General features: G+C 45.3%; 6 protein-coding genes across 7 annotated transcripts; 4 read left to right on the top strand and 2 right to left on the bottom strand.

The window, feature by feature from the left end:
• Positions 1 to 2,488: 2,488 nt before the first annotated feature.
• Positions 2,489 to 5,893, top strand: GL218_04843 (Protein argonaute; the record flags this gene model as incomplete). The annotated part of the gene is made up of 8 exons (XM_033581470.1): positions 2,489 to 2,713; positions 2,791 to 2,916; positions 2,968 to 3,095; positions 3,151 to 3,365; positions 3,420 to 3,568; positions 3,627 to 3,756; positions 3,810 to 4,234; positions 4,301 to 5,893. 8 exons carry the CDS (start codon positions 2,489 to 2,491, stop codon positions 5,891 to 5,893), a joined length of 2,991 nt encoding a protein of 996 aa, XP_033435625.1.
• Positions 5,894 to 10,286: 4,393 nt separating this feature from the next.
• Positions 10,287 to 11,658, bottom strand: GL218_04842 (uncharacterized protein; the record flags this gene model as incomplete). Of its 2 annotated transcripts, none has more annotated exons than XM_033581468.1 (4): positions 10,287 to 10,337; positions 10,403 to 11,075; positions 11,145 to 11,369; positions 11,465 to 11,658. In XM_033581468.1, the coding sequence occupies 4 exons, from the start codon at positions 11,656 to 11,658 to the stop codon at positions 10,287 to 10,289; spliced, it is 1,143 nt and encodes a 380-aa protein (XP_033435624.1). The 2 variants fall into 2 exon arrangements, with proteins under 2 accessions (XP_033435624.1, XP_033435623.1); XM_033581469.1 differs by having other exon boundaries at positions 11,465 to 11,556.
• Positions 11,659 to 15,312: 3,654 nt separating this feature from the next.
• Positions 15,313 to 16,659, top strand: GL218_04841 (uncharacterized protein; the record flags this gene model as incomplete). The annotated part of the gene is made up of 1 exon (XM_033581467.1): positions 15,313 to 16,659. The coding sequence occupies one exon, from the start codon at positions 15,313 to 15,315 to the stop codon at positions 16,657 to 16,659; it is 1,347 nt and encodes a 448-aa protein (XP_033435637.1).
• An 883-nt stretch (positions 16,660 to 17,542) lies between these two features.
• GL218_04840 (uncharacterized protein) lies at positions 17,543 to 18,382 on the top strand (the record flags this gene model as incomplete). Its single annotated transcript, XM_033581466.1, has 1 exon — positions 17,543 to 18,382. The coding sequence occupies one exon, from the start codon at positions 17,543 to 17,545 to the stop codon at positions 18,380 to 18,382; it is 840 nt and encodes a 279-aa protein (XP_033435636.1).
• An 826-nt stretch (positions 18,383 to 19,208) lies between these two features.
• On the top strand, positions 19,209 to 22,047 carry GL218_04839 (Candidapepsin-1; the record flags this gene model as incomplete). The annotated part of the gene is made up of 6 exons (XM_033581465.1): positions 19,209 to 19,464; positions 19,541 to 19,780; positions 19,882 to 20,076; positions 20,163 to 20,253; positions 20,355 to 20,779; positions 20,876 to 22,047. 6 exons carry the CDS (start codon positions 19,209 to 19,211, stop codon positions 22,045 to 22,047), a joined length of 2,379 nt encoding a protein of 792 aa, XP_033435488.1.
• A 1,291-nt stretch (positions 22,048 to 23,338) lies between these two features.
• Positions 23,339 to 24,214, bottom strand: GL218_04838 (Ras-like protein rasC; the record flags this gene model as incomplete). Its single annotated transcript, XM_033581464.1, has 1 exon — positions 23,339 to 24,214. The coding sequence occupies one exon, from the start codon at positions 24,212 to 24,214 to the stop codon at positions 23,339 to 23,341; it is 876 nt and encodes a 291-aa protein (XP_033435489.1).
• Between the last annotated feature and the right edge of the window lie 2,147 nt (positions 24,215 to 26,361).

The raw sequence follows: 26,361 nt of genomic DNA, 5'->3' as shown, positions 1-26,361 counted from the left end.
GAGTTGTCCAACTTTGTTGTTTCATTTTATGTACTGCCCAGGTTGATACTATCTGAGATTCCTTTCTATGAAATAGCAGATATCATATAGAGGATCTAAAAGAATACCGCTATGTACATAACTATGTCCAAGAATGTTATTTTTATTATCTAGCTACCTTGTTCAAATTGTGGTCTTGCTACAACGACGTACTTGTTAAGTACACAATGAGTATTCATGTAGCTCGACTAGCTTAGCAATATGGATGTATTAACAAATAATATTAGTAGATGTATTTGTGCCATAGTTGTTGCATCCTGTGAAACTTGCGAAGAGATATATTCGTGTATATTTACATGTACTTAAAATGTTGTTCTAATTTTTATTTTCCACTAATACGTAGGTACGTATTAAATCATTTAAATTATTAATTTTAGCCGTACCTTCCATAGGTCGGGGTATACATCTCCTCCATGTGCCTGTTTCCCTTAAAGGCAGCTTAGGTACCTGCTTTGATTTATCTAAGGCAGTTATACAAAATTTACTTCACCTCAGTGCTTTCCTGTGTAAGTCGGTTTCGACCAAGGATGAAGGTGTACGTTTGTAAGGTACCACGTTAGGTACCTACATACATGTAGACATGACCTAATTGTTCAAGCCGACTCATACCCGTCATATGCCTGAGCGAAGTAACTGCCTTGTGTACGTAACATGTATGTAGGTATATGTAGGATGTAGATAGGTAGGTACTAATCGCTCTTTCCTTATAATTGCCGTATGCACGTCCCTTCCTAAGGTATCTAAGGCAACCTCACGGATGTTGACTTGTATACCGCCTTCCCGTTCTTCAAACAAACTTTACGTTACCTACCTTAGCTGTCAATCTATCTTCCTCGGGTTTTCAAGACTTTAATTTCTTCCAACTCAAACTTTCGCATTCACATCAAATCTTTCTCAACCATCCATCCTCCATACTACTTTTACCCTTCGTTGACAGGTCAAACCCAAGGTATGTTAATATTTCCTCTTATGATATCCTCAAACCCTAAACCCCAATTCTTTCATCATCTTCCTTTCTTTCCCTACCTTCAACCTTCATGTAATAACCTCTAGTTATCAATTTATTAGGTAGGTACCTACCTATGTGTGATCAGTTCTTAGGTTATCTTCCAAACTCAACGTCTCTCAACTTCAACCTGTTTTACTCTTCGGTCGCGTCGCGTCGCATCTTGTTCACTAATTGCAGACAGGTTTGTTTACACAACTCCTTCAAGTTAACGGATCCATCTACAACCAATCTGGTATACGAACTTGCAGGTGCAATAGGTAAGACTCTCTTTTTATTTTTCAACTGCCTCTTCTTGCACAAGATCATTCTCTTCCTCTACTTCAGTACCCCAAATCAATATCTTTTCCCCATTTCTACTTACTCAACCCCAAACAACACCCAACAAATACCTCCTCATATGATACACTGTAGGTGAGTCAGTCACATTACTCTACAGGTGGTATTTCGGCAGTAGCTGATTGTCATTTAAGGCAAGCAACTACCCTCATCATAAGCACACTATCCCCACAGTCCTAGTCATCCTCTTTCCTACATAAACATCCATTCTTATTATTCCCTCACCACCTTTCCAACCCTGAAATACCTTCAGCCTCTGAACTATTTGGTCCTTATCCAACTACATATTCCCAATACTCCTCTTCAAGGAATTGAACTAACAAACTTTCAAGTTGCAGGTATATCTTGCCTTTATCTTTCCTCATTAGCCAACACACCTTCCTCTGCCTACAAATTTGTTGAAGCAATCACTAATATCAAACAGTTCACTAAAATAAGAAACCGCAATAGGTAAGTACACTCCATCATCAATCCCTCCACTTATTCACTTGCAACCCTCCTCACACTTCACCAATCCAAAGACTTTTTGATACAACCGGACATCTTTCTCAAAGCCCTCAAAGCATTTCGTTCATCTAAGCACAGAAGCACGCCTTTTGATTGTCATCAACTTGAATTTCTTTTCGCGTCATTGGACATTCATTACCCCATCCACGTCGCGTCCTAGCAATATACATTGCCCGCTCCCCTTTTACACTGTGCTTCCTTCCCGAAGTCCACCCTCAATACCACTACTTATGAGATCAACCTATTCAGAGTTGATAATTTGACTTCTAATCTATTAACACTAACTAATAGCCTACAGCCCTACCGTACTCACTTGAGCCTCAGACTGCTTAAGCAAGTCTATTTCAGTATGTATTCTCCTTCTAACTTTTATAACTCTTCATGGCCAGCACAATACCCTACAACAGTTTCCCTTCACTCTCATATCCTAAGCTTAGGATACGATAACTGCTTCCCTCATACCAAGTCCTTTAAGCTCTTAAATCGCTTCACCCTGCTGTCATTTATTTTTCATTAAACCCCAAATTTTCTTCCCTCTGTCACGGTGTTATATTTAATAAAATACTAACTACATTCATAGACACTCAAACAGCCGATATGTCTGGCCGACCCTCAGGATCCGGTCGAAGCTCGGCCACCCCGGCTGGTTCTCGGCCTGGATCACGTGCCGGATCCCAGGCTGGATCTCCCATTCGAGGTTCTAGCAAGCAATCCGGATTCCCTCAGGGCCCCGGATACGATCCCGCTCGCGATCGACCCGAACTTACACCAGCCCAACGGCTTGGCAAGCGTTTTGACTTGCCAGCTGATGCATACAAGACTGTACGTTTCTTTAATGAGCTTCGGGGCCATGTGTTCCATACAGAGAGGTTTTTTTTTTTTAAGCTGACACTACCTAGGATGGTGCAAAGGAAACACGCTTTGCAGCCCGCCCCGGTTTCAACACCGATGGTAAAGGTATCAAGATTCAGTTGAACTTGTTCGCTGTCACGAGCTGGGCAGACAAAGAGGTCTATCAGTACGATGTAAGTATATTGTTCTTTCCCACTCAGACGGTCTCTCTAACTGCGTAATAGATCATCGTGTCTCCCAACCCTAAAGAATCCAACGCTCTGATCAAGAAGGTCTGGAACACAAAGACCGTCACAGAGGAACTAGCAAAGAAGGGTGGCATGTGGCTTTATGATGGCAGCAAGCTGGCCTGGTAAGTACCTAGTTTGGATATTAGATATCAAATGATCTTAGCTTACCTATACTAGGTCTTCAGAGAAGATTGACCGTAATGAAGCTCGCTTCATGGTTGATCTTGACTCTCTGAAGGAAAAGGCCGAGCATGAGGACATCGCCAAACAGGTCGGCAAGACAAGTGTTTACAGCCTCACGATTCGACAGACAACAACCATCCGCCTGTCGTACCTTAAAGCCTATCTCCAAGGCAAAATCTCCTGGGACACACACGTCTTAGAATGCATGAGTAAGCACTCTCTACGCAACATTTCTTTTATGATTTAAGCTAATGCATTGGTAGATTTCTTTGATCACTGTCTACGCCAGTTCCCCTCGGAGCAGTGGGTTACCATCAAACGTAACTTCTATGATCCTATGTTCCCCGTCGGAGGTCTTTCAGGTCAATTGGTAGTAAACCAAGGCATCTATTGCGCACCTCGCCTTAGCGAGGTAAGGACCGCTCCTTTAACAATTTCGTCTTATATCCACTGACAGAAATGCGATTTAGTCTATCAACAGAAAGGGAACAGGCCTTGCGATCAATGTTGACCGATGCCAGACTGCATTCTGGCCCGTTCACAGTATTGATCAACTAGCCCTAAATCTGTTGAATGGGAATAAGCCGGAATGGTCCACATGTAAGTTTTCATCTGGTCAAATATACAACACTATATTAACCTACCTATTATAGGGGACGAACACAAGATGGCATACAACTTGAAGCCTAAAGAGGAAGTTGACAAGAAAAATGGAGGAACCAAGATTGTCCCCTCCGAAGCCTTTTCCTTCCTTCGACGATTAGCCAAACTGAAGTTCCACGTGAACCATCGAGGAAAACTTGGTAGGCCTAAGGTCTACACCATCAAGAGGCTCACATTCAATGAGAAATTCGGTACCGATGGTGCGAATGCGCGCACAATGACCTTTGAAAAGACCCTAGAGAACGGAACAAAGCAGACAGTGTCTGTCTTCGATCACTACCAGGATCGTTGGGGTATCCGCCTACGATGGTCCAAGCTTCCTCTCATTGAGGCCACGGACGGAAGTCTCTTCCCGCTGGAGCTATGCAATAGCATTAAAGACCAGAGGTATACGTTTAAGCTAAACGCCGAACAGGTTTGTTACTGGGCCCCAAAGCTCTTACCACAATATCAATTGTTCGGGAACTAACGAATTTCTTAGACTACGGACATGATTAAGGCAGCCGCCACCAGACCACCAAAGCGCCGAGCCGATATCATCGAAGGGATTACTCACCTAAAGTGGTCCGAAGACCCCTATTTGAGGGCCTTTGGAATCCAAATAAGTTCTTCTATGGTTGTTACGGATGCGCGACTCCTAACAAATCCCGAGGTTGCCTTTGCCAACCAGAAGATCAACCCAGGTGTAAGTGGCCGGTGGGATCTTCGTGGCAAGAAATTCTTGGAGGCAAACCGCGTACACCTACACTCCTGGAGCGTTGTATGCTGTGGAGAAGACACTATGACTAAAGGGGAGTTGGAAATCTTCGGCAGAGAGTTTTCCTCAGTATACCGAGGCCATGGAGGCATAATCATGAAACCCGCGGTTTGTCTCACTATCGGATTTGGGGATGGAAACTATTCCAAGATTGTTGAGCAGGCATACAACTTGACCCAGAGTGCCAATCCTGGCATTGATCCTCAAATGATATTCTTCGTCTTACCAACTAAGAACCAGCTTGTCTACGAGCGTGTTAAGAAGAGTATGGATTGTCGATACAATCTAGTCTCGCAGTGTGTCCAAGCAAGCCACGCGAGGAGAGCCCAGGCACAGTACCTAAGTAATGTTGCCATGAAGGTGAACAGCAAACTCGGAGGTGTCACATGCAAAATCCCGAATGTGACCAAGCCCAACCAGCCACCATTCTGGTCTCGACCCACCATGATGATCGGTGTTGATGTGTCCCACGCTGCGCCGGGCAGCAGCCAGCCATCCATGGCTGCTTTGACTATGTCCATGGATAAGCACGCCACCCGCTTTGCCGCAGCTTGCCAAACGAACGGCTGGCGAGTTGAGACTATTCAACCAGACATAATAGAAGAGATGCTTTTGAAGCTTGCGAAGCACTGGGTCCATATAAATGGTACCCATCCACAGCACATTTACTATCTCCGAGATGGCGTCTCGGAGGGCCAGTTCCATGATATCCTCAACAAAGAGGTACATAACATACGCCTAGTATTCCAGAAACTAGGCTACGGAACCCCTAAATTCACCGTCATCATTGCGACGAAACGTCATCATGTCCGGTTTTTCCCTACACCACACGACAAGGCATCCGGTGATCGCAACGGCAACCCGTTACCTGGCACATTGGTGGAACGAGACGTAACACACCCGCAGCACTTTGACTTCTATCTTTGTTCGCATGTAGCGATCCAAGGCACTGCTCGTCCGGTTCATTACCAGGTCATTCTTGATGAGGCTAATGTCAAACCCAATGAGCTCATGAAAATGATTTACCAGCAATGCTACCAGTTCTGCCGCTCGACTACACCAGTATCACTACATCCGGCGGTGTACTACGCGCATCTTGCATCAAACCGTGCGCGTTCGCATGAGGATATCAACTCGGATAAGATGATCATGGCATACGGCAAGTCGGGCTTCCCATACGCGAAGAGCGACGGGGAAATCTACGAGGAGGCCGAAGAACGGGTCAAGATAAGGCCACCCCGCCTACTAACGATGGCGAACACCAGATGGAAGATAGATCGGATTGCCTTTATGAACTCAACTATGTGGTATGTATAAGCGTACTCGGGCGCTAATACGATCCATACTTGGTTCTGCCAGGTGTTCATTCCTCCGCCATAATGTGCCTCAATCATGGTATCGGTCTTGGTTTTCAACTCTCATCAAGTCCTTTCACAAATTGGGATGAGAGACATTGCGGTTCTTCCTTTTTTGGGGGGACAACATTGTGGTACGCCTTTTAGGAGAAATTATTCGCCAATGCCGAATGATAACTCTCAAGGCCTAAAATGCGTCCTCTTTCATGTTTCACTACACATCGCACATATGATCATATGGATTATGATTGCTCGCGTTGCTTCTATTGTATTTTGATACGACGGATTTCCTCTTTAATAATTGAAGTCAGAGCACCATTTCTACCCACAACCTCAGCCAAGATGCATAGGTTTGCACTATGTACATAATTGCACGAGGAAAGGCAATAGGTTTCGAATCATAGTCAGGACCTAGCATAGAATGGTAGTCGAATAGCTTTTTCACTGTTACTAATGCAACACCAACGTTTTCTCTCTGTAATCAATGACTTCGTAATTAAGGTACTTAAGTAGATACGAGGCCTTCTCTAGATGTAATCATGCTGCTAAAGTACGATAACTACTTAGGTAATAAGCCCCTGAGCTAACGTATGTTAAGTGCTCCTCCCTATCTCGTTTACATGGTGGTGGTAGTATGCAAATACACTAACGAAAGGGTTATTACTGTTTTGAAGTTGATACGTACCTCTTAGGTAGGGATTTTCATAATGTACTGATCACAGTAACAACCTCCATCCGCAGTTTAAAGTAGAAATCTCTCTCTGGTCGGTGGTTTCCATGGCCTTAGCTAATTGATGGGCTTAAGTTAGCTTACAGCATAAGCCCACCGACATGCGTGCTCAGGTCAGCTATATCAGTGGCGTCAATGCATAGATGCAGACTACCTAGGTACAGATGGAGATTTTTTCAATATCCTACTTTAGGGCACCCAGAAACCTCCAGAGTTACGTGAGAATTGTTGGCTTCCGGATTGCATTCCAATGCACGAGCATGCTGTGATCAGGACATACGAAGTACAAGGTTTTATTCCTCCTCACTTCGCTACTGGTAACCGACACTACACTAGAATGGTTAAACCAATCACAGCTAAATATGAGGCACCCCACTTCCCCAATCGGCTTGACATTCGCGTTCCTAGCCAATCAAAACTTCACGCTACGTTAAATTTATGCATACAAACGCAAGCTACCGTGGTCTCGGGTCCGGGGGACTGAAGTCCAGGATTCCATAATAAATTTAAATACAAAGAACCAGCAGGTGAAAGGGGTTACCTGCAAACGCGAACATGGTATGCATACCTACCAGGTATCTTAGCAACGAAATGGACGCGATGCTAGCATATAAACACAATTCTACATACTAAATACCCTACTCAAAGACCACTTATTTCAAAATGCCGATCCAATGTCATCAAAACAGACCGCGAAGAAACTTAGGTACTAAGCCAATAGCTTTACCCCAGATTTCATCATCGTGTAACTACCTATGTCGACCTCTCTCCACAATTCTATTATTAGATTAGCTACGTGGGTGCCCTGATGAGAATGAAATTACGGAGGTAGAGACTGCGAGGAAAGCTGACAAATAACAACGATTAATTAAACTCTCTAATAAGCGCATAGAAATCGACTGGGTCTCTGGGTAATAGAAGAGAGTTACCCAGAAATAACAGTATTTCCGATGGTGTCTGCGCGGCGACATGATCAGTCCAGTTTTGTACATTGTGGCAAAGCTTAGAAGGTACCAGCAAGATCTTACGAATAGCTTAACTAACATGAAAGAGAAAGAGGCTCTTATAAATTTATACCCGCCCTCTAAAAAGATACACTAACCGAGTGCTCTTTAATGGTTACAAGTTTCCCAGCAATGCATCAGTCTCTTTGCTCTGCTTGCCATTGCTTTACGTACCGGGAGTCATCACAACCGGTCCCAATATCTCCGATTGCTAATTCATAGGTCCCACTCGATATACAACACCGCAGGATATCTATCCTCGCATACTAGGTCTCGAGCCAGTTCGGTCATGGATCCTACCTGCAAGGTGGATTCTACCCCCGGAAAGTAAGGCCACGCCTTAACGATAGTATTTTCAGCCTTTTTGAAAACGTCACTTTCCTCCCAGGTCCCCCGGAAGTGATTCTCGCATATGTCCCTAAAGCATGAGTTATAATTTATTCATAATATAATATGAACGTGGGTACCGATGTGTGAGAATTACCTTCTGAACATGCCTTCAAGATGCTCGAAAGGAACGGCCAATTCGAGGACCTGAAGCTTTATGGGCTCCAACGTTTTAATAATAGGGAAATCGCGGGGAAGCCATTTAGGATGATCGAAATATCTAGGTAATATATCCGCGAGCTCATATCTATTATCGTTGGTATTCATTTTTCTACCCGGGCGTGGATATAACCTGCAAGGCGTTATGATGGTTGACTTGGGATTATAAGGCTTGAGAAAATCGCCGGGCCACCTCTTGAGACCTGAGGGTACGATATATGAATGCGTTTCTTCTTCGGGAAGCTTCATATTTTAGTTTGTCAGTATGTTTAACCCACATTCGCCTTCTGATTCAATGTGACCCTTGGGAGAAACCCGTACGTACCAAGATGCGGTCGAATGTGTACTTATTCAAACTGTTGAGGCAGTTGTGCTCTATGCTGAATTCGATATCGAGAGTGCGCATTCGGTGGTGAAAATTAGTAATAATGGTTTGCAAGTAATAGAAAAGCTTGCCGTATATATCATTTTTTGGAATGCCATGAATAGTCTTCTTGAACTCGGATCGAGACCACCTACGCTCTGGTCCTTTTATGTCGTCAAGGAGCCATGTACCTGTACCGCTAGAGAAGTCGAAAAGGGTGCTGAAACCGAGTTTTCGGAGGGATTAGTTGGCATATGAGAGGCATAAGAAAAGTAATAACGTTGAAGACTCACACGTTAGGTTTCACGCATTCATCCAAACGCCAACCCATGGGTAGGAAGACTCCTTCCTCCTTGAACCTGACATGACAAGGACGCTCGGCAGGCGGCTGTCTAAACAAATAACGTTCTCTGTTATCTAGCCTGCTTTCACAGGCGACTACAGCGTTGCGAGCAGATATGGCCTCTCCCCGCAATAATTCCCTTTCTAGGTACCTTGCTAGATAAGGCCAGTCTGTATAAGCCAATTTGAGGCTGATAGAACCAGAAATTCCTGCTAATTCTCTAGTCATCCTTGTTGAACACGTGTCACTTATTTCATCCGAGAAGAGCCTCTCTATACTATCTGGCTTGAGTCTATACTTATCTTGAAATTTGGGGATCTCGTCGAGAATATACTCATGTAGCGGGCCGCGAATCCATTCTTCTAACGACGTTGGTATGAAGGCAGAGTACCATAAATGTATGACGTTCTCCGTCGCCAGGTCTATATCGTCGTGACAAAGAAGATAAGTGAGAATTATATAGGCGCGGGCGACGACATTGAAATCTTTGTTACTGATTACGATTCTGACTTTCTCGGGATAATGCTCTGGGATGCCATTTACAGTCATCATAACGTTTCTGAGGTCCCCACAACCTATATGATAGATGTTAATAATGCTCTGCTATTTGACCGGTAGGTGGTAGTACGTGCCAATGAATAGTAAATCCAAGTCTTCCTGGAAGTCTGGACCCTCGTTAGATTTAAGCTGGAGTATATCGAGTGCGATAGACCCTCCCTAAGGTTGTCTTCGAGCCGAATTTAAGTGCGGAGGACTTTGGTGGAAGAATGTGGGTAGTCTATTTTCTAGATACCATCTGGGACGCCAGTTCAGGTCGCTGTATGGAGATTTGCAGAAATTCTGGTGTCTAACGTCTTGGTTTTGGCATTCTACCGAACAGTAGTGTACTAAGTGGCAGGAATTGCAAGCGAAAAGGGCAAACTGGCGACAAGACAATCCATTGCAGAGGAATATCTTGTAAAGCATGATGAGAATATGGTACTATAGAGGGCGAAGTTGAATAATTGCTGTTTGATTAAGAGCCTAAGTCTAGAATTCAAAGCGGATGCTTGGTAATTGTCAATGGTTTTGTTCGTGTATAAGTGTGTAGAAGAAATACCTAATGTAAAAGTGTTTATTGTAGAAGATACCTATTACTTAGGAGGTACTTACCTACAAATACATAAAGGACTGAGGGAAAGAAACAACTAGGTTATGTATATAATGAGGTAGTAAAATCACCTATATCGCATAATAAATCGTGTCATAGGCGTCGGAACATTCTTATATCAATTCTCGTTCATTCATTTCACTTCTTTGGGTATCATTCATATCTGCCTCATCCGCTTTCCACTTTCAAGTTCTACTACTTCTAGTCCTTCAACCTTCTCAATTCTCCCTACACTGCGCCTGCTGGCCCCCGAGCTGGATCGTGATATCCTATCACCATTTAGTAAAGCCTCTCGACTCTCTCCGGTCTTATTTCCTCCTATTCCGACATCTACCTCCTCCTCATGAGCTTCTGGTACGCTATTTAGACTATGCGCCCTCGCCATTGCGCTTTGCGCATCCAATGATGCTGTGGAAGTAGTTGTAGTAGTGGTCGTAGTGGTAGCAGTGCTACTGCTGCCATTTCTACTAAGGCTCGCCTGCATGCTCGACTGTCTTATTGATAGCGAATCCCCCCTAGGTCTCGACTGCAATACAGATACTGCCCCTGCGCTGATCACACTGTCGCGCTGATCACGAGTGTCCTCCCAGCCGAACTCGACCCCCAGTGCCCGCTCTACATCAGCTTTAGTATACGAGCCTGACCGGTGTCGTACATATTCGTCGAATTTAGTATCACGCTTATGATCGTAGCTCGCACGTCGCTCCATCATCGGCTCTACCACAGGCGGAGTCGGTTGTGGTGAAGGAGGATGGCTACTAAGTGCCAAAGAGATACGGCGACTGGCGGCGGATACCGATCGTGGCCGAGTTACCGTTACGGAAGGATTTGTTGGATCGTACGGCACGGGAGGTTCAAGCCACGACGATCGATATGCTGTTTCTTCAGGCTCCTCGGCACTAGCATACCCATACGGCTTGATATTGCCGGGAATATGGTAATCATCATAATTCAATAGCCGACGATAGATGGTGACCGAGTAGAACGTAGGGATAATCGTGAAGAACCTGAAGGGAATCCCGTCAGCAATTATATCCCACCCTCTTGAGATGTTTACAACACGGGGTATGGCTTACATGAGGATGCAGTCCATGACCAATCCAATTAATGAGTATCGCCTGTCGGCGTACCTAACATAAACCACAATATCAAGTGCTAAAACAGCAGATGTAAGGGCTAAGTTTATGATGTTTCCAAACAGCAACGGCAGCGGTGTCAACACCTCTGCGATAAATCTCGCTATCGAAACAAATACTATAACGAGGGAAATGAACGAAAATGAAACGTTGACCGTTTCCCATCTGCAATAGTTTAGGTTAGCTAACCCGCCTCTTGTAATTCATCGACACCTATATCCAAAGCTAATAACTAGAGGTAAATATTTTTCAGCACTTACACAAACTCCACTGTAGGATCCTCGCCTTGAGCTTGCTGATCTCGCCACGTTTTGGACGTCCTAGAAAGTCGATAGGAGAATAGACCCATCATGCCTAGCAAAATTAAGATCTGGATCGCCCAGCACGGTAGGAGGATCCTTTTCCTCCACTTTGCTCGACTAAACTGCGCATTATCTCGATGTGTGTAACCCATCTTCAATTTCGAACACGTCGATTGCCTCCCTTGGATATTCCGGAATAGCGGTCTATCAATCTCACTTCAACGCGGTAGAAATGTGTATTTGGCTTTTCTTGAGCTCTTGACTGATGCTTTCTTATATAACACTTCTTAGGACTCCATCATCTGAAGTACTAAATAATGACGAGGTTACGGTGATCGGTATCGCAGAGCGACTGGTACGTAATATAAAACGGAATCTAATGCAGCCTTACGAGACAAACCCGCGTGGGAGGAACAGGTTCTATATAAAGCCCTTCATAGAAAAAACTGGGTGGGAAAGCAAACATAGGCTACAAGCATAGCCTCAGCAATCCCCATCCCGCAAGTCCTATCCAAAGCAAGGTTCTTATTGGAGGCTCCAGTAGGCAGTATTGGTGGAAATTACACCAACCAGATTCTATCTTCAGCTAGAGTGGTTCTGTCTTGGACAAGGCATACAATTACATACAGAGATGATTAGAGGAAGCGTCCGTTGACAAGACAAAAGCTTGTATTATTGCCGATACAAAACCGGAGAAGAACGCCTTGTGTTGATGCCAACACCGGCTTCGGTAACAAGCAACAGTGATTGGGTCACTACCTGATTTGTCTAACGACTAGCATCCACCAAATCCACATCGTGGGCTCTTGCTAACCTGAGATGGGCCATGGTAGGGCTTGGTGATGCGTTGCGGCTGAGTTTGAGCTGGAAGACCCTTGTCAAGTCGCTAAGCTGCATTTAGGTGTCCGGATCAAGGACCCAATCATGCTCATTTCTATAATGAGGAATGGAGACTCGATGAACTGTTCAACGGAACCGACGAATTGGACTTGGAAACCTGGCCCTACTTGCAGTTTGAGCAACATAACGGCACAGATGTTCTTTATAGGGATTAGCTTTGTGCAACAACGCATGAAATCCTTTAGGTACTCGCCCTACGCGATGAAAACCCGCGGATTCTTTCCTCGGTATTTGGAAGCTAACCCCAGGTTCGCGAAGCTCGCATAGCGGGCGGCACGGGTTTTGAATTGGCGATCAAAACATAAATTCCCGGGACTGGCAGGATGTAGATATTCATTTGTCCGGGAATTCTCTAATGATGTAAATGCTTCCCCTGTTCGAAAATTGTCGGTACACTATTATTTACCCCAGTTCTTCTAAGGTAGGGAACATCTTCATGAGCCAATAAAGGCTCTAGCCTCATGGAGTGTTGCTAAACTTGGACGTAGCACGGTTATAACAAACATCAATATGTTATGTTGAGGATTCCATCGCGCGGCCCGCACCTGGGGCTGTGCCTCTTCGGAATGACTCCGAGTTGGTAATAAAGACCTTTTGGAATGAGCCGAATTTAGAACTTGTAAAGTGTGATCATAATTTATATGTAATGAAGAACTGAATAGCATCTCCATACTTAGAATCACCTGATTAAGAAATCAGGTCATTAAAGCGAGAAGAAAAGCATTACACGGTTTAGCGGCACCAACGTGTTAGCCACTCTTCGTTGTCAAGTTCGATACCCTAGAACACCCAGGATATACCCTAGGTAGTCTATAAAGGTCATCCAAAGTTCCGAATAGGCAGTCTTTTGCCGATTTGACAGACTCAAATTATTCCTACTACCACAGATATCCCATTAAAAGGCTATCTTGTTGAAGACAGTATAAGATATTACATTCGTGGTTACGAAAGATTCTAGCACACAACACGTTGCGGGTACTTAGAGCTAATTCAGCACTGCGCAAAATATGGGACAGTTCCAGGTTTGGGTGATAAATATTAACAAGATATTCACAAATACTCTAGGTATAAGTTCAAGCTCGGCTCGTGATATCGAGCCCTCTCCCCATTCTAATTCCATTATTCATTCACGTGCCTCCTCGGTGTGGTTGCTATTTCCTTGACGCCGATAACCATGTTTCATTAAGTTGTGTGTTTCTTGAACTGCTGACATGGATTCCGAATATACACGTCGAACATATAATGACTCGATGTTCTTCACCCATGCTACTTGCGCCGTATTTAAATCGTGTTTATGCGGCGGCAGCGTCCTTGGTGACGCCGGCAGCGTTGAAAGCGACAACGTTTCCGTTAGCGTCGACCATGGCTGCGGTCTGGACTTTTTCACCAGCCTGTCGTGCAACGACAGCCTTTTGCGACCGGGGAACTTTGGCTGTAATGGTGGTTAGCATATACACGTTATCCACTACATTGATTCCTGTCAGCTTACTGAGCTCCGCCATGGCGACGGTGGTGAAAAGACCGAAGATAATAACTGAGACCTTCATGTTGACTGGTTTTGAAGTATTTTTTCAGAAGATTGAAGGAATGGTATAGGTCGGCCGGCGACGAGCTTGTGTGAATATGCTGCTAAAGCGAAACGAAACTTTGATCAACTAGAGTGAATTATAACTCGCAGAGGATGAGGAAAGAAGACAGAAACACAAAACAGGACGTGAGCTAGACGCCCTTTTGTATGATTACGCTAGGACGAAGTTAAGATGTCTACGGAAGACAAGCGCCTTCGATTTCACTTTTCCAACTTTTCCAATACTGATCTTCAACACTTGAGACGTACGGATAGCCCATTTCCCGTCAGCAGTACTTGATCGGGTAATGACTCTCAGGGACGTTTAGGGTGAGAGACTGCGCCTCGACATGGCCCAGAACACGGACTGTAATTATGTATCGAAGAAACAAACAATAGACCCTCGCAGTCCCAGATGACAGGAACACTGGCTGCCCCGCTGGGGTATAGATCTACATTCTGTCAAGATTCTGTCAAGATCTTTAGAAAAGAAGGTTGTTAGGCGGATACTAAGAAGCTAAACTCTAGCTAAAGATAATAAGAACTGGGCGAGACGCGCGGAGGCCATTGATAGACAAGGGTATGAGACGATGCTGTAACAACTTGAAATGCTTATTTTGAGCCGCGCTGTATTTAGGGTAGTATCGGTGCTGCTACAATGCAACGCTGTGGGTGTAAACAGTCAAACAATCTTGGCATCGAAGAGCTGATCAGGGACGGCACTCCAGCTTTCCGTGTTCCAAGATAAACCTGGAGGAGGACTAGGCCATGCTTTTAAAATTTGGGGGTAACTCCTGGATAAAAAAAAAAAAACAGGGACGAAAAGAAGGTTGAATATTCGTCATCGAGTTAGGATGTATGTATTTGGGTTAGTTATCGGATTTTAGAATGTCTATGCGAAAGAAAAAAAAAAGGTGAGACGTGATCATCAAAGTCCAGACCGCTATCTTCTTTTAACCCCTCCCCTGATTTTCGGGTAGTTCCCATATGTACCCTCGTATTTTTATACCCCTGTACCTAATTTGTATGTAACCGGAACTCCATATTCATTTCTGTAGAAGATGTTTAGCCACAGAGAACCTTACGAGCCACGTTATACAAGCCACAAGTCATATTGAAGCCCTCCAAAGTCCCAATTTTTGTTCATTTTCTTAAATCCCATAATGACAAGAATTTGGCAGTCAGCCAAGAGCTATGTTCAAGCTCTTAGGTGTCAGATCAAAAGTTTCAACATCCCTAATATTCTCATTGTCAAAATCGCCAAGTTGGCGCTGGCAACCTATTTCAAGTTTTACTCACCGAAATTTGGAGCGCGCCTTGTGGCCCAAACTTCCACACGATGTCGGTTGTTGATCTAGGTCGTCTACAAGATTTACAACACACTAGACATTCGATAACACTTTCTAATGGCAAGCGCCTTGTTCTCTTTCGCCTGCCAAGAATTGATCGGCCGGATGTAACGCTACCAGCTGTGGAAAGTTCAGATTCATGGAATTACTATGCAATGGAGGCAGAATGTCCTCACGCCGGTGGGCCAATGGCAGATGCTCACATAGACATCGAAGACTCGTCCTACATTGCCTCTTGCCCGTGGCATGCGTATGACTTCAACGTAGAGACTGGTGAGTCTAGTTATGGCATCAAAGCTTGCACGTTCCCGGTCACTATACAAGATGAAAGAGTGAGCATACAAATTTCAGGAACCGAAAATCTACAACTCGACAAGATCGAGCCCGTCAGCGAGAAAGTGAAATTCAAGCATGGCCCCAGAACTGATCCTTCAGGTCCTGCAACGTATCTTGGTGAGGATGCGAGCCTATGCGATTGGTGCAATCATATTCTAAATACCTCCAATCCCGAGCACAAGATCGAACTCACAACACATCTCTTCTCCTTATTTGCAACACGTGAACAATCTTCTTCGCTCATGGAGATCGGGGCTGGTACTGTGATTCCTCCCCAGGAACCGCCAAGACAAAACTTAACCCAAGTGAAACCGGGGCAGATGCCCAGAGCTGGCAAGGGAGGGAACCTTAAAAACAGGATCATGATGCTCCACGCTCTGGCAAACATTGAGCAGTGGGCCATCGATCTCGCTATCGATATCATGGTCCGGTTTGCTTCGTTTCAAACAACAACGCAGGATGAGAACGGCCACCCACGTCCACTACCGCGAACGTTTTTCTATGACTGGCTTAAGGTTGCGAATGATGAGGCGAAACATTTCTCTTTACTACGAGCAAGGTTAGAGGAGATGGGGAGCCATTTCGGTGCTTTGCCGGTCCACCACGGTTTATGGGAATCTGCCGTAAGAACATCGCACGACCTGCGCGCAAGGATAAGCGTCATCGCACTCGTCCACGAAGCTCGCGGCCTCGATGTTAATCCCAAGACGATCGAAAAGTTCCAAAATGCTAGAGATGACGAAAGCGTTGATGCATTAAACGTTATTCACAACGACGAGATTACGCATGTCACTACGGGGCATAGATGGCTCACTTGGATTTGCCAACAAGAGGGCACCGATCCCGTTCAAGTCTTCCGAAGCAACGTACAGCAACACTTTAGAGGAGCCGTGAGAGGTCCGTTCAATGCTGAGGCCCGACAACAGGCTGGTATGGATAAGAGCTATTATGAAGACCTCCAGGGGTTGCCGTGGAAAGGTGATGTTATCGCTGGTGGTTGAACTATCTATATTCTTACATTTTAAGTTATCCTCATCTAAACTAAGTCTATCGGAGAATGCCACATAGAAGAATATCAAGGCATTACTAACCTAATGCTAGTAACATTAAACTGAGGGTTACAGATATTCCAGGATTATCTGAGCGACTTACTCGTCGCTCTTGGACGTCATTTTTTTCCAAATCGCAAAATTGCCATTAACGACTATTATATGTACCTCTTTATTCAGAGTTGAGCTGCTATTGTTTCTGGTATCTATCGAAACAGATCTAACTGTGTGGCCAAGACAACTAGTTACCTAACCCAAAATAAACCCTAAGTCAGTAGCTGATTGGGAAAGGGTTTAGTTAAATTGGATTAGGAATAACCATTCATTACGAAAATTAACATTAGCTAGACATAACATCATCGGCAAACGATTACCGTTACTATAATGTGAAGAAATTGGAATACTACTAAATCAATCAATCCTCTTTCAAGCTAAGGGAGGAAATACCTAAGGCTGATCATTTATCATACTATTTTTAGTATGGACCTATAAGGTACCTAGTGTGGAATGGTAAGAGGTTATGAAAGGATTGTGCATCATATGCATAGAGGTACCTATGCATATAATGTCAGGCGCATTCGAAATGCCCACCCAACCAAGGGAAAGCGGGGTGTCTATCAATTCAAGATGGTCGATTCCTTATCTCAACCTAATAACTGCAACTACTAATTCTTTAGTTGCTGGTCCACTTGCCCGCTTCCGATTCTCTCCTCTGTCAACTCTTACGAGCTCTTTTCCCTCTATTCTCGGTTCTCGTAATTCCTCAACGCCCTTCCTGACTTCCTTCCTACGACGCCCCTCGGAAAAGTTAACGATTAGCAAGCAACAACCAGCCATGGCTACAGTTCCGCATTGTCTCTATTGCTTCGAGACGCTTGCTGCGTACCTTGAGGGTCGCAAGTCTATGGGCCTTAACGAGATTGTAAACGCGTGGGTCGAGTACAGCAAGGATACGGAAGCCGGCGTCGAAGATGCAAACAAACACGAAAGCCTCGAGAAGCGCATCCCCGCTCTTAAACGAGTAGTCGGTTCCGAGTCCTCCGAAACAAGCAGCTCATCCTCACCTTCTTCAGGCTCGACTATGTCTCTTGCTACCGATACAACTACAACCTCTGCTGATGAAACCATTATTACCGAATCCCCGCTATTCGTCACCTGGAACACCGTGTCCTCTCGCACGGGCAATACTTCCTTACGAGGCTGCATCGGGACGTTTGAAGCGCAGGAGCTTGATGAGGGGCTATCATCCTACGCCATAACCTCGGCCATCAACGATATGCGCTTCGATCCTATCAGCAAGCGGGAATTACCCTCTCTCGAGGTCGCCGTTACGCTACTAACCGATTTTGAGGATTGCGAGGACTCGATGGACTGGGAGATCGGTACGCACGGACTGCGCATAAGCTTTTCGGAACGAGGCCGCCGTTACGGCGCAACTTACCTGCCGGATGTTGCTGCCGAGCAAGGATGGACTAAAGAGGAAACTCTAGTCAGCCTGATGCGTAAGGCTGGTTGGGCGGGCCGCAAGGAAAAGTGGCAAACCGTTGACCTCAAGGTCGTGCGCTACCAAGGCAAGAAGAAGTCTCTCCTATACTCCGAGTACAAGCGCTGGCGCGATTGGGTTAGTCAGAAGAGCGAGGATGACGACGACGACGATGACGACGACGAGGCATAGACAAACAGACATACATTATACTATATACACTATCACGGGCGCACTCTTACTGGAGAGTGTAGATACATATTTGGTGGACGGCATTGGCGCATGATGGATGGAAGGGAGTCTGGGGTTTGGCGTCTAGAACAGCAGCATCCTAGGTGGGTGATGTGATGATACAGGTAGATTTTGGTCTTTTTCGGTGCGTTTCCGTTGTGCATGTTATGTTCGCCTAGTCGTTGAATTTTACCTAGTTAGGTAGGTAGCTAGGTATTTTACGACTTATTACAAGATTAACATTATCTATCCACCCCTTCAGCCAGACTGAGGTATATCTTTAATTAGAATTATAGTCTCCAACATTATATCTGTCGCGCAGCTCCGTTGGCCTGGACACAATTTCGCAGTTTGGCTGCGCTGTTCGATCGATGAAGGGACATAATCCTCGATGTTTAAGATCTCATGCCAGCGGCGATCTAGGGGATAAGGGAACCAAGCCATCTCCTGGCATGGAACCAATGGACCGCCCTTCTTCTAGAACTCCTGGTTGCTATATCGACATACATGTCTTAAGGAATTCGTATTTCTGCCATGCGAACCCGCGGGATCGCATTAAAAAAATGTCTCTAGGGAATGGCCCCTCCATTCTTCAGGTTAATTTACCGCCAATTAGTTAGCGGCGGCCGTCTCCTAGTTATCGCATTCAAATTCCACGATTATTGGTTTAATATACTTCATGATGCGTTTCTTCAAGAGTTTTAATACTGCTCTTTCTTTCTGTTCTATATACTTGTTTCCAACTACGGTGTTGCGAAACCAACTGATTGACTACTTCTGAGGTAGCATGTCGTTTTCTCATCCGCTTTTCTTCATAGCTGCTGCTACGCTAATCGGCGTAGGACGGGCGGTTACTTTCAAGTCGTTTAATGGAACATATAATGGGCCTCTAAATGCGACGAGCCTCCCGAAGAGTACTCACGAGGTGCTTTCGCTACCCCTGAGGAAGGTCGAACACAAGGGTGTCGGGACGCCTAGTTTGGCTAGACGATATTTCGGATCGGATGTCCTAGGTGTCTATGGTGCAGCGTATTTTGCCGAGTGTATGAGTTCTCATCTTACCTTCTTTCATGACATTATCAAAAAAAGCTATAAGATGAGTTTCTGACAGACAAACAGTAACAATTGGTACCAGCGATAACCCACAGACCGTCAATGTGCTGCTGGATACGGGGTCGTTTGAACTGTGGGTTAATCCGAACTGTAGCGCGACCAATGTGCAGCAGTTCTGCGATGAATTTGGGCATTACGATCCTACGCTATCACATACGTCGAAGAATCTAAATAAGACCTTCACGATCCAGTATGGGCTGGGTAGTGCATCGGGCACTTATCATCAGGATGATGTATTTATCTCTGGTAAGTTGAAAACCTGGATAGTTAAGCTCGAGGATGTGGAAGAAAGAGCAGTATACAATAGTTGGTTGTTCGAATGACTTTTGTTGATAATGAAAACTTAGGGGCAAAACTCCCGGATCAACAATTTGGAGTTTCAAATGCATCTAGTGATGTTTGGTTTGGTATCCTTGGCTTGGGTCATGGTAAGGGGCACGGCGTTATCGACTATGAATCTATCGTCGACTCGTTGGCCGTACAAGGGTATACGGATAGCAAGTTATTCAGCTTGGATCTGGGTGGCCAACCTGGACCAACTGGTGAGTAGATTCCACGACTTGTGATTGTGTGATACAATCTCTGTCAATACCTTGTATATGAAATATAACCACTAACGCTTAGCAAGCTGCCATCACGGGAGAAATAGTCTTTGGTGGTGTCGACACCAATAAATACGCAGGAAACCTAGTGAAAGTCCCAACCGATCCTAACGATGCGTATGTTCCTCTATTTATCCTCTAATCCAATGCTTTTGCGTATTTTACATATCTACCCTAATATAGCGTCAGCTAGTATACTTATTATCGGCAATTTCTAGGCACTACGTCGCAACGCTCAACTCAATCTCTCTCCACGTTCCCGCTTCCAGCTCCGGCTCCGTCAAAACCGTCTCCCAAAATATCAAAGCAATAAATGACTCGAACCTACCATTACAAGTTGTTGTTGACTCAGGGACTACCCTCTCTCTACTCCCAGAGTCCGTAGTCTCAGCTATAGCTGCCGGTTTCCCTGGCGCAGAGCCAGATGGAAATGGTGGATACAAGGTGCCATGCGAACTACGAAATACTACGGAGGGCCGTGTAGACTTTGAGCTCCGTGGGGATGGCAACGACAAAGTTAAGATCAGTGTTAGTTACAGCGACTTCATCTGGTACGGCGGTAACGAATGCTTTCTGGGCGCATGGTACACTAGCAATGTTGGCGTATGGATCCTAGGAGATACATTTCTAAGGGGAGCATATGGTAAGTTTACCCCCTTTTTCACGTTCCATCACACGAGCAAGCAAGCAGGCAGGCAGACTGGCTTGATGAAAGATCCAAAAGCTAATTTATTCAAAGTAACGTTTGATCAAAGCAACAACGCGTTATATATGGCTAATTACGTCTCGTGTGGTGAAAGCTCGAACTTGGTCCCTGTTCCAGCGGGCCCCGATGCAGCGGCTAATATCCCCGGATCCTGCGAGACGGCAGAGCCGGCACAGAAGCTCCCGTCGCCTACTGCTACCTTAGCTAGTTATGACCCGGAGTGTGACTGTACTGTATTCTCTTTCTCAACCGCTTTCTCCACTGCATTCATGACAAGTACTGCGACTGCTACTACTGCTACTGTCAAGAAGCAAGCGAGTGCAGCCCCGGTGCTTGATCCACCTGCCGCTGGAGACGACGACTGCGACGAAGATGAGGATCAGCCGCAGGAGAAGCACATCGAGATAACTACGGCTACAGAGACTTTTACGACCACACTAGTTCGCCATGTCGTATACACGGCTGGCCGCCGGGTTGATACCAGCTATGTAACAGTGGTGACGACCTTCTGCCCAGGTGACATCCTTCCTCCTACATTTACAACCCCGACCCCGAAAGTGGTGCATTCCCAGACCCAAGGCCGAGTTCAGTATACCACTACGCGTCCTATCCTAAGCACAAGTATACCAACCCCTATAGAACACATCACGATAGCGGAGATAACCCACGTGGCCAAAACGGCTCCGGAGACCTTTATCACAACAAGGAATACGACGACACAGGTAGCCACTGTACTCGAGTCAGTTCACATAAACACTTATTCCTCCCCTCCCCTTTGGACCACTCCTGCTTTCACCGAATCCATCCTTTCCACTTTCCCCTTCTCACCCCCCACATTCTCCTCTTACTCTTCCCCCCTACCCCCACCACCACCACAGCAGCAAAGCACCGCTCCTAATGCTAGTTTTGGCGCCGTGGGCTGGGGTTTTAATAGCACCTCTACCGCTACTACGAGCATCAACACCGGCGGCGTCAACTACAACGTCGGCGGAGCCGCAAGCCAAGCCATCGGCGCCGGCGCCGGTGCCGTGGTCGCGCCCGCAGTTCCGACGATGACGACAACACAGATCTGGCACTCGCCTATGCCGAGTGGGATGGCTATGAGTACATCCGAGGCGGTGAAGAAGACTCTAGGTGAGGTAGCAATTGGGTTATGGACCGTGATGATGGTGATGGTGATAGGACAGGCTGTGGGAATATCATGAGTCCAGGTCGGGGTTTCTCTTCTCTTCACTTCGTTTCTTACTTGTCCTTGATACGGTTGAATGATTGAATGAAATAAACGTACGAATTGAGAAGTGGATAATTGAATAATAGGGGGAGACAGGAGAGACTGGGAGGGGGGCCTGTGGGGGGTGGATATACATTAGAACGGACAGATTGATGAGTTGATTCGGTATTTGGATAGTGGGATATACCTCGGTTTTGTTGTGAAGGAAAGTCGGATAAGTAGCTTTTGTGGCCAGTGAGAAAAGAGATACTTTGATAGATCATAGGTAGACAATAGATAGCTCAATTAAACAATTTACAAGTCTTATGGCTCAGTCTCCTATTTCCCCACCAAACCTTGCCTATGTTATACAGTTATAAAAATTAACAACTAAAGGTTACCTAATAAAGAACTAAAAAAACGTATGTTAAATTTAAATCAATTTTATTGTTATGAATCGTTTATTATAATTCTTCCCCCTTTTTTTGCTTCGTAGGACTTGTGTAAATTTGGTGGTGGGTTTTGGCCGGAAAATATGGGACTGACGCATAATAATGGTAAATGAGTGTAAAATAACCACTGCTTGAAGTTCCTCTCAATGATACTTATAACTATGAATATGTAAGTATAAGCGGCGATATAGAATTAGAGTCCTACTTGATATCCAGGGATTCACACAACAGATCATCTAGACGCAAATACGTGGAAATGTAGAACAGCAGGTCAATATTATTATGCCACACGAAGTGCCTATATTTTTTTGCAATCCGTCCCATCCACCGAATATGCAGCCCGAGCCCAAGAAGGGGGGGAACCCAACAATCGCGAGACTCCTGAGACGATAGCTAGAGATAAAAGAAAATGAAGACGCCGATGCATAACCACACCTCTCGCTTGCCACCATGTAAACGCCTATGTAGCCCCGGGATACACATGTTGTCTCAGGGGAGAACTCCTTTTCGGTTCTTTCTTTCCCTAGCCAATATACTGTCTAAGCCAACGTCAAAATCGACAAACCGACTCGAATAAACGCGAGTTCGGTATTAGTAATTTATCCGCGTCGAAACAAAACAGTTTCATGAACTCGTTAGGTATTCCAACCGTACTTCTGTAGCACCAACTTCCTTCAACTCGGAATAGCAATGCATTTTTTGCTCGCTCGCTCGCTCGGCACTTTATGTTGAAAGCTCAAAAATAGCACCTTAGCCGTATGCCCCTTTTTAACTCCCCTCGCCGTATGCGGGAGTTGTCCAACTGATCTAAACAATAAGAGGGCAGAACCCGCCCTACCAACACCGTAAGCTTCTCCAGAATCTATCCCTCCTACTTCCAAAGCCCACTCTCTGACCGTCACCAAATCGTGGGCCCCTTGTCAAGCCTGAGCGCCCAGTTTTTTCGTTATCCATGTCGCGATCATCGTTATCGCCGAGAGGTGTTAGAGGTTTTGTGACGCCACGGCGGTCCATATCGGTATTATCGAGGACACCCATTTCAGCAAGGCGACGGCTTTCGACAACTCGGCGGACGATGAGAGCGAATGTCTCTTCGATATTGACCTCGAGCCGAGCACTCGTCTCCATGAAACCACAACCGCGTTTCCGCGCCCATTCGAGCCCCTGAGCCGCTGGCACCTGCCGCGACTCTTGTAAATCACACTTATTACCAGCTACAATCTTAACCGGTGGTATTGTCCTTGCACCGCTACCGGCTCCTCCCAACCCTATACTACCTCTTCTCGCACCCCCGCCCGCTCCCAGGCCGGCCCGCCGTGCCCGTGCTGCATTATCAAGGCGTGTTTCTGCCTCCATGTCTATGAGGTCGTTGAAATAGTTTAAGGCATCGAGGCTGTCGAGAGACGTGATATCGTAAACAAGAAGGAAGGCATCAGCACTTAGATTGGACGACGCCCACATGCCCCGATATTCCTCTTGTCCCGCCGTGTCGGTCAGCGATAGGTGGTAGGTGGTGCCATCAATACGCCGGGTGATGCTGTAGCTATCTTCGATGGTTGGATCGTACTCGGACGTCCATTGGGACCGAACTAGTCGAAGAGTTATCGACGACTTACCGCAACCTCCGTCACCGCATATTGTGATCGATATGGGCACCGGTGGTTGCGATATAGGTGATTGTGATTGGTTCTGTTGTTGACTGTGGTGCATTTCTGCGTCTGTTTCTTCCTTTCTCTCTACTATCGTTCTCTTTTTTTTTGTTGGATTCTATGTCTCTTTTACGTGGATAGCTGTGTATAGCTAGTAGATAGCTGGGTTAAAACAGACCGATCGTCACAACGGGTAAATGGGCGAGTATATAGAGTTCGTTATCGAAGGATTGTTCCTTTGCTAAAGGCGGTAAGGACTGTAAGGTTCGAGAAAAGGCAATAGCGGTATGCGTGGTGGAGGTAATGTAGTAAAAGATGAAATCACAGCCTATATTTTTCTTGTTCTTTCCCCTTCGCTTTCTACCGCTACCTCTGAAGGGCAACTGCAAGCTGCAAGCTGCAGGGTACGACAGTTTCTACTTGGCGTTGCTCCACTAACACCCAACGGGTTCTCCCCGTTTGGGTCTAACCGCCGTTTAAATTATCCTATAAAATAGGATTTATAGCTGTCTCTCTCAGGGACTGAGCCAGTCCGCCGGGTAAGCAATGAAGGGATATTAAGTTACGGGTTCTTTATAAACAAAGTTCTCAACGGTGGATGTCGGAGCTAGGTGTGATATTGAATACAATAATATGATTGAGAATTAGAAAGAGCGGTTCCTGTATATGTCAAAGCGAAGTGAATCAGGTTTGAGTTAAATCGAACTAATGCGCGTAGGGTAAACGTGAGGGGAAATATGAATCGAAATTGTAGTATGTAGGATGTGATGTGTGATGCGATTGGAATTGTCGAAACATGTGCTCGGACGCGAAACCCAACCGAATCAGTTAAATAAAAAATAATACCTAAGTGGTTTAGGTTGTATACAAAGTAAAAGATATAGTTGGTGGAATGGAACTAAATTCGTAGCGAATATCCAAAAAGAGGAGGTGGGGACAAGATTGAAGATGAAGATTGAAGATTAAATGTAAGTCTAGAGACGAAGAAGAAAAAAAGAGGCATGAAACTAAGTTTAAGCTAGGCAAAAAGAGAGAATCGACAGCGGTGATACATTGATACACTGATACACTGATACGGTAATACCACCCAGATGGCTGGGGCAGGCACAACTTGCTGTAATAGCTCCAGATGGGTTTTGTATCCTGGTTTGTACCTTGGGCACATGTAATTAGGCACCGTAGTACCCGTAAATTGATCCTGGGTTAGGGTGGGTACGTACTATGATACAGTAATGAAATGGGAAACCACCATGGTGGTAACAGCGGTGATAGTGGGGGTTAACCTCCTTAGTGGGGTAATAAAAGGGGTCTTAGGGTTTTTAGGGGTTTAGTTGCATTAGTTGCACAGCCTGACATGACGGAAACGCCGTTCAATTCGCTAATTTCATCTAAGTTACCCCCTTCATTCAGTAATCGCTTTACGCTCGAGCCTCGGGTTTTGCTGATCATCCATATATAACACTTTACATATAATCCCCGAAAGACTAGGAACGACGGCCTTCTCGCGAACAACGGGGAAACGGAATAAAAAGATCGGACAGTTGATCTACGAAACACAACCTCAAGTCTCCGCTCACCAAGAGATATAATAATACATATTAAACCGATTTTTTTAAGATCGATATCAAGGATCAATATTAACCTTCAAAGATCTAGCAAATCTACAAGGTCCGTGAGAATCTATATCTTCTAGGATATGTGAGTGGGTTAGGTACCTAAGATAGTTGTAGTAGGTTGATGGAGATTAGAACGAAACATGGAGATGTGGAGAGAGAAGGGCAATGTAGCATTCGCTTGCAATAAATTATCATTGCAAAACTAGTTTGAAGGTTGTGAAGACTGTGATGGAATGACTTGGAGACTTATCACAAGTTAACCTCGGGCATCAACTAGCTTGAAGGTATTAAAAAGTTTCCATATCACATAACTACCTCATTTAGCTTCACTCGCGATTGACAATCTCAAGCTGACGTATGGTTAGGTACGAAACATTTAACCTAGGTACATGGATGTATCATGTATCAATCAGATGATTGTTCCAGTATCTTGGAAAAAGTAAGATTTATTTCTTCCCCTCCCGGCATATTGGATCACAATCCGCATATAGTTGTAAGTCAGTATGTACGTAGCGCGAATGATTCGAAACAGCAACTCCTGGCGATCCAATTCGTCATGTTCGTCATATTAAATAGGCGTGCAGTCAATCGG

Source organism: Daldinia childiae (genome assembly GCF_008694065.1).
Source record: "Daldinia childiae strain JS-1345 chromosome Unknown Scaffold4, whole genome shotgun sequence".
NCBI lineage: Eukaryota > Fungi > Ascomycota > Sordariomycetes > Xylariales > Hypoxylaceae > Daldinia > Daldinia childiae.
The sequence above is the reverse complement of the archived record's forward strand: the minus strand, read 5'-3'. Positions and strand labels throughout refer to the sequence as shown.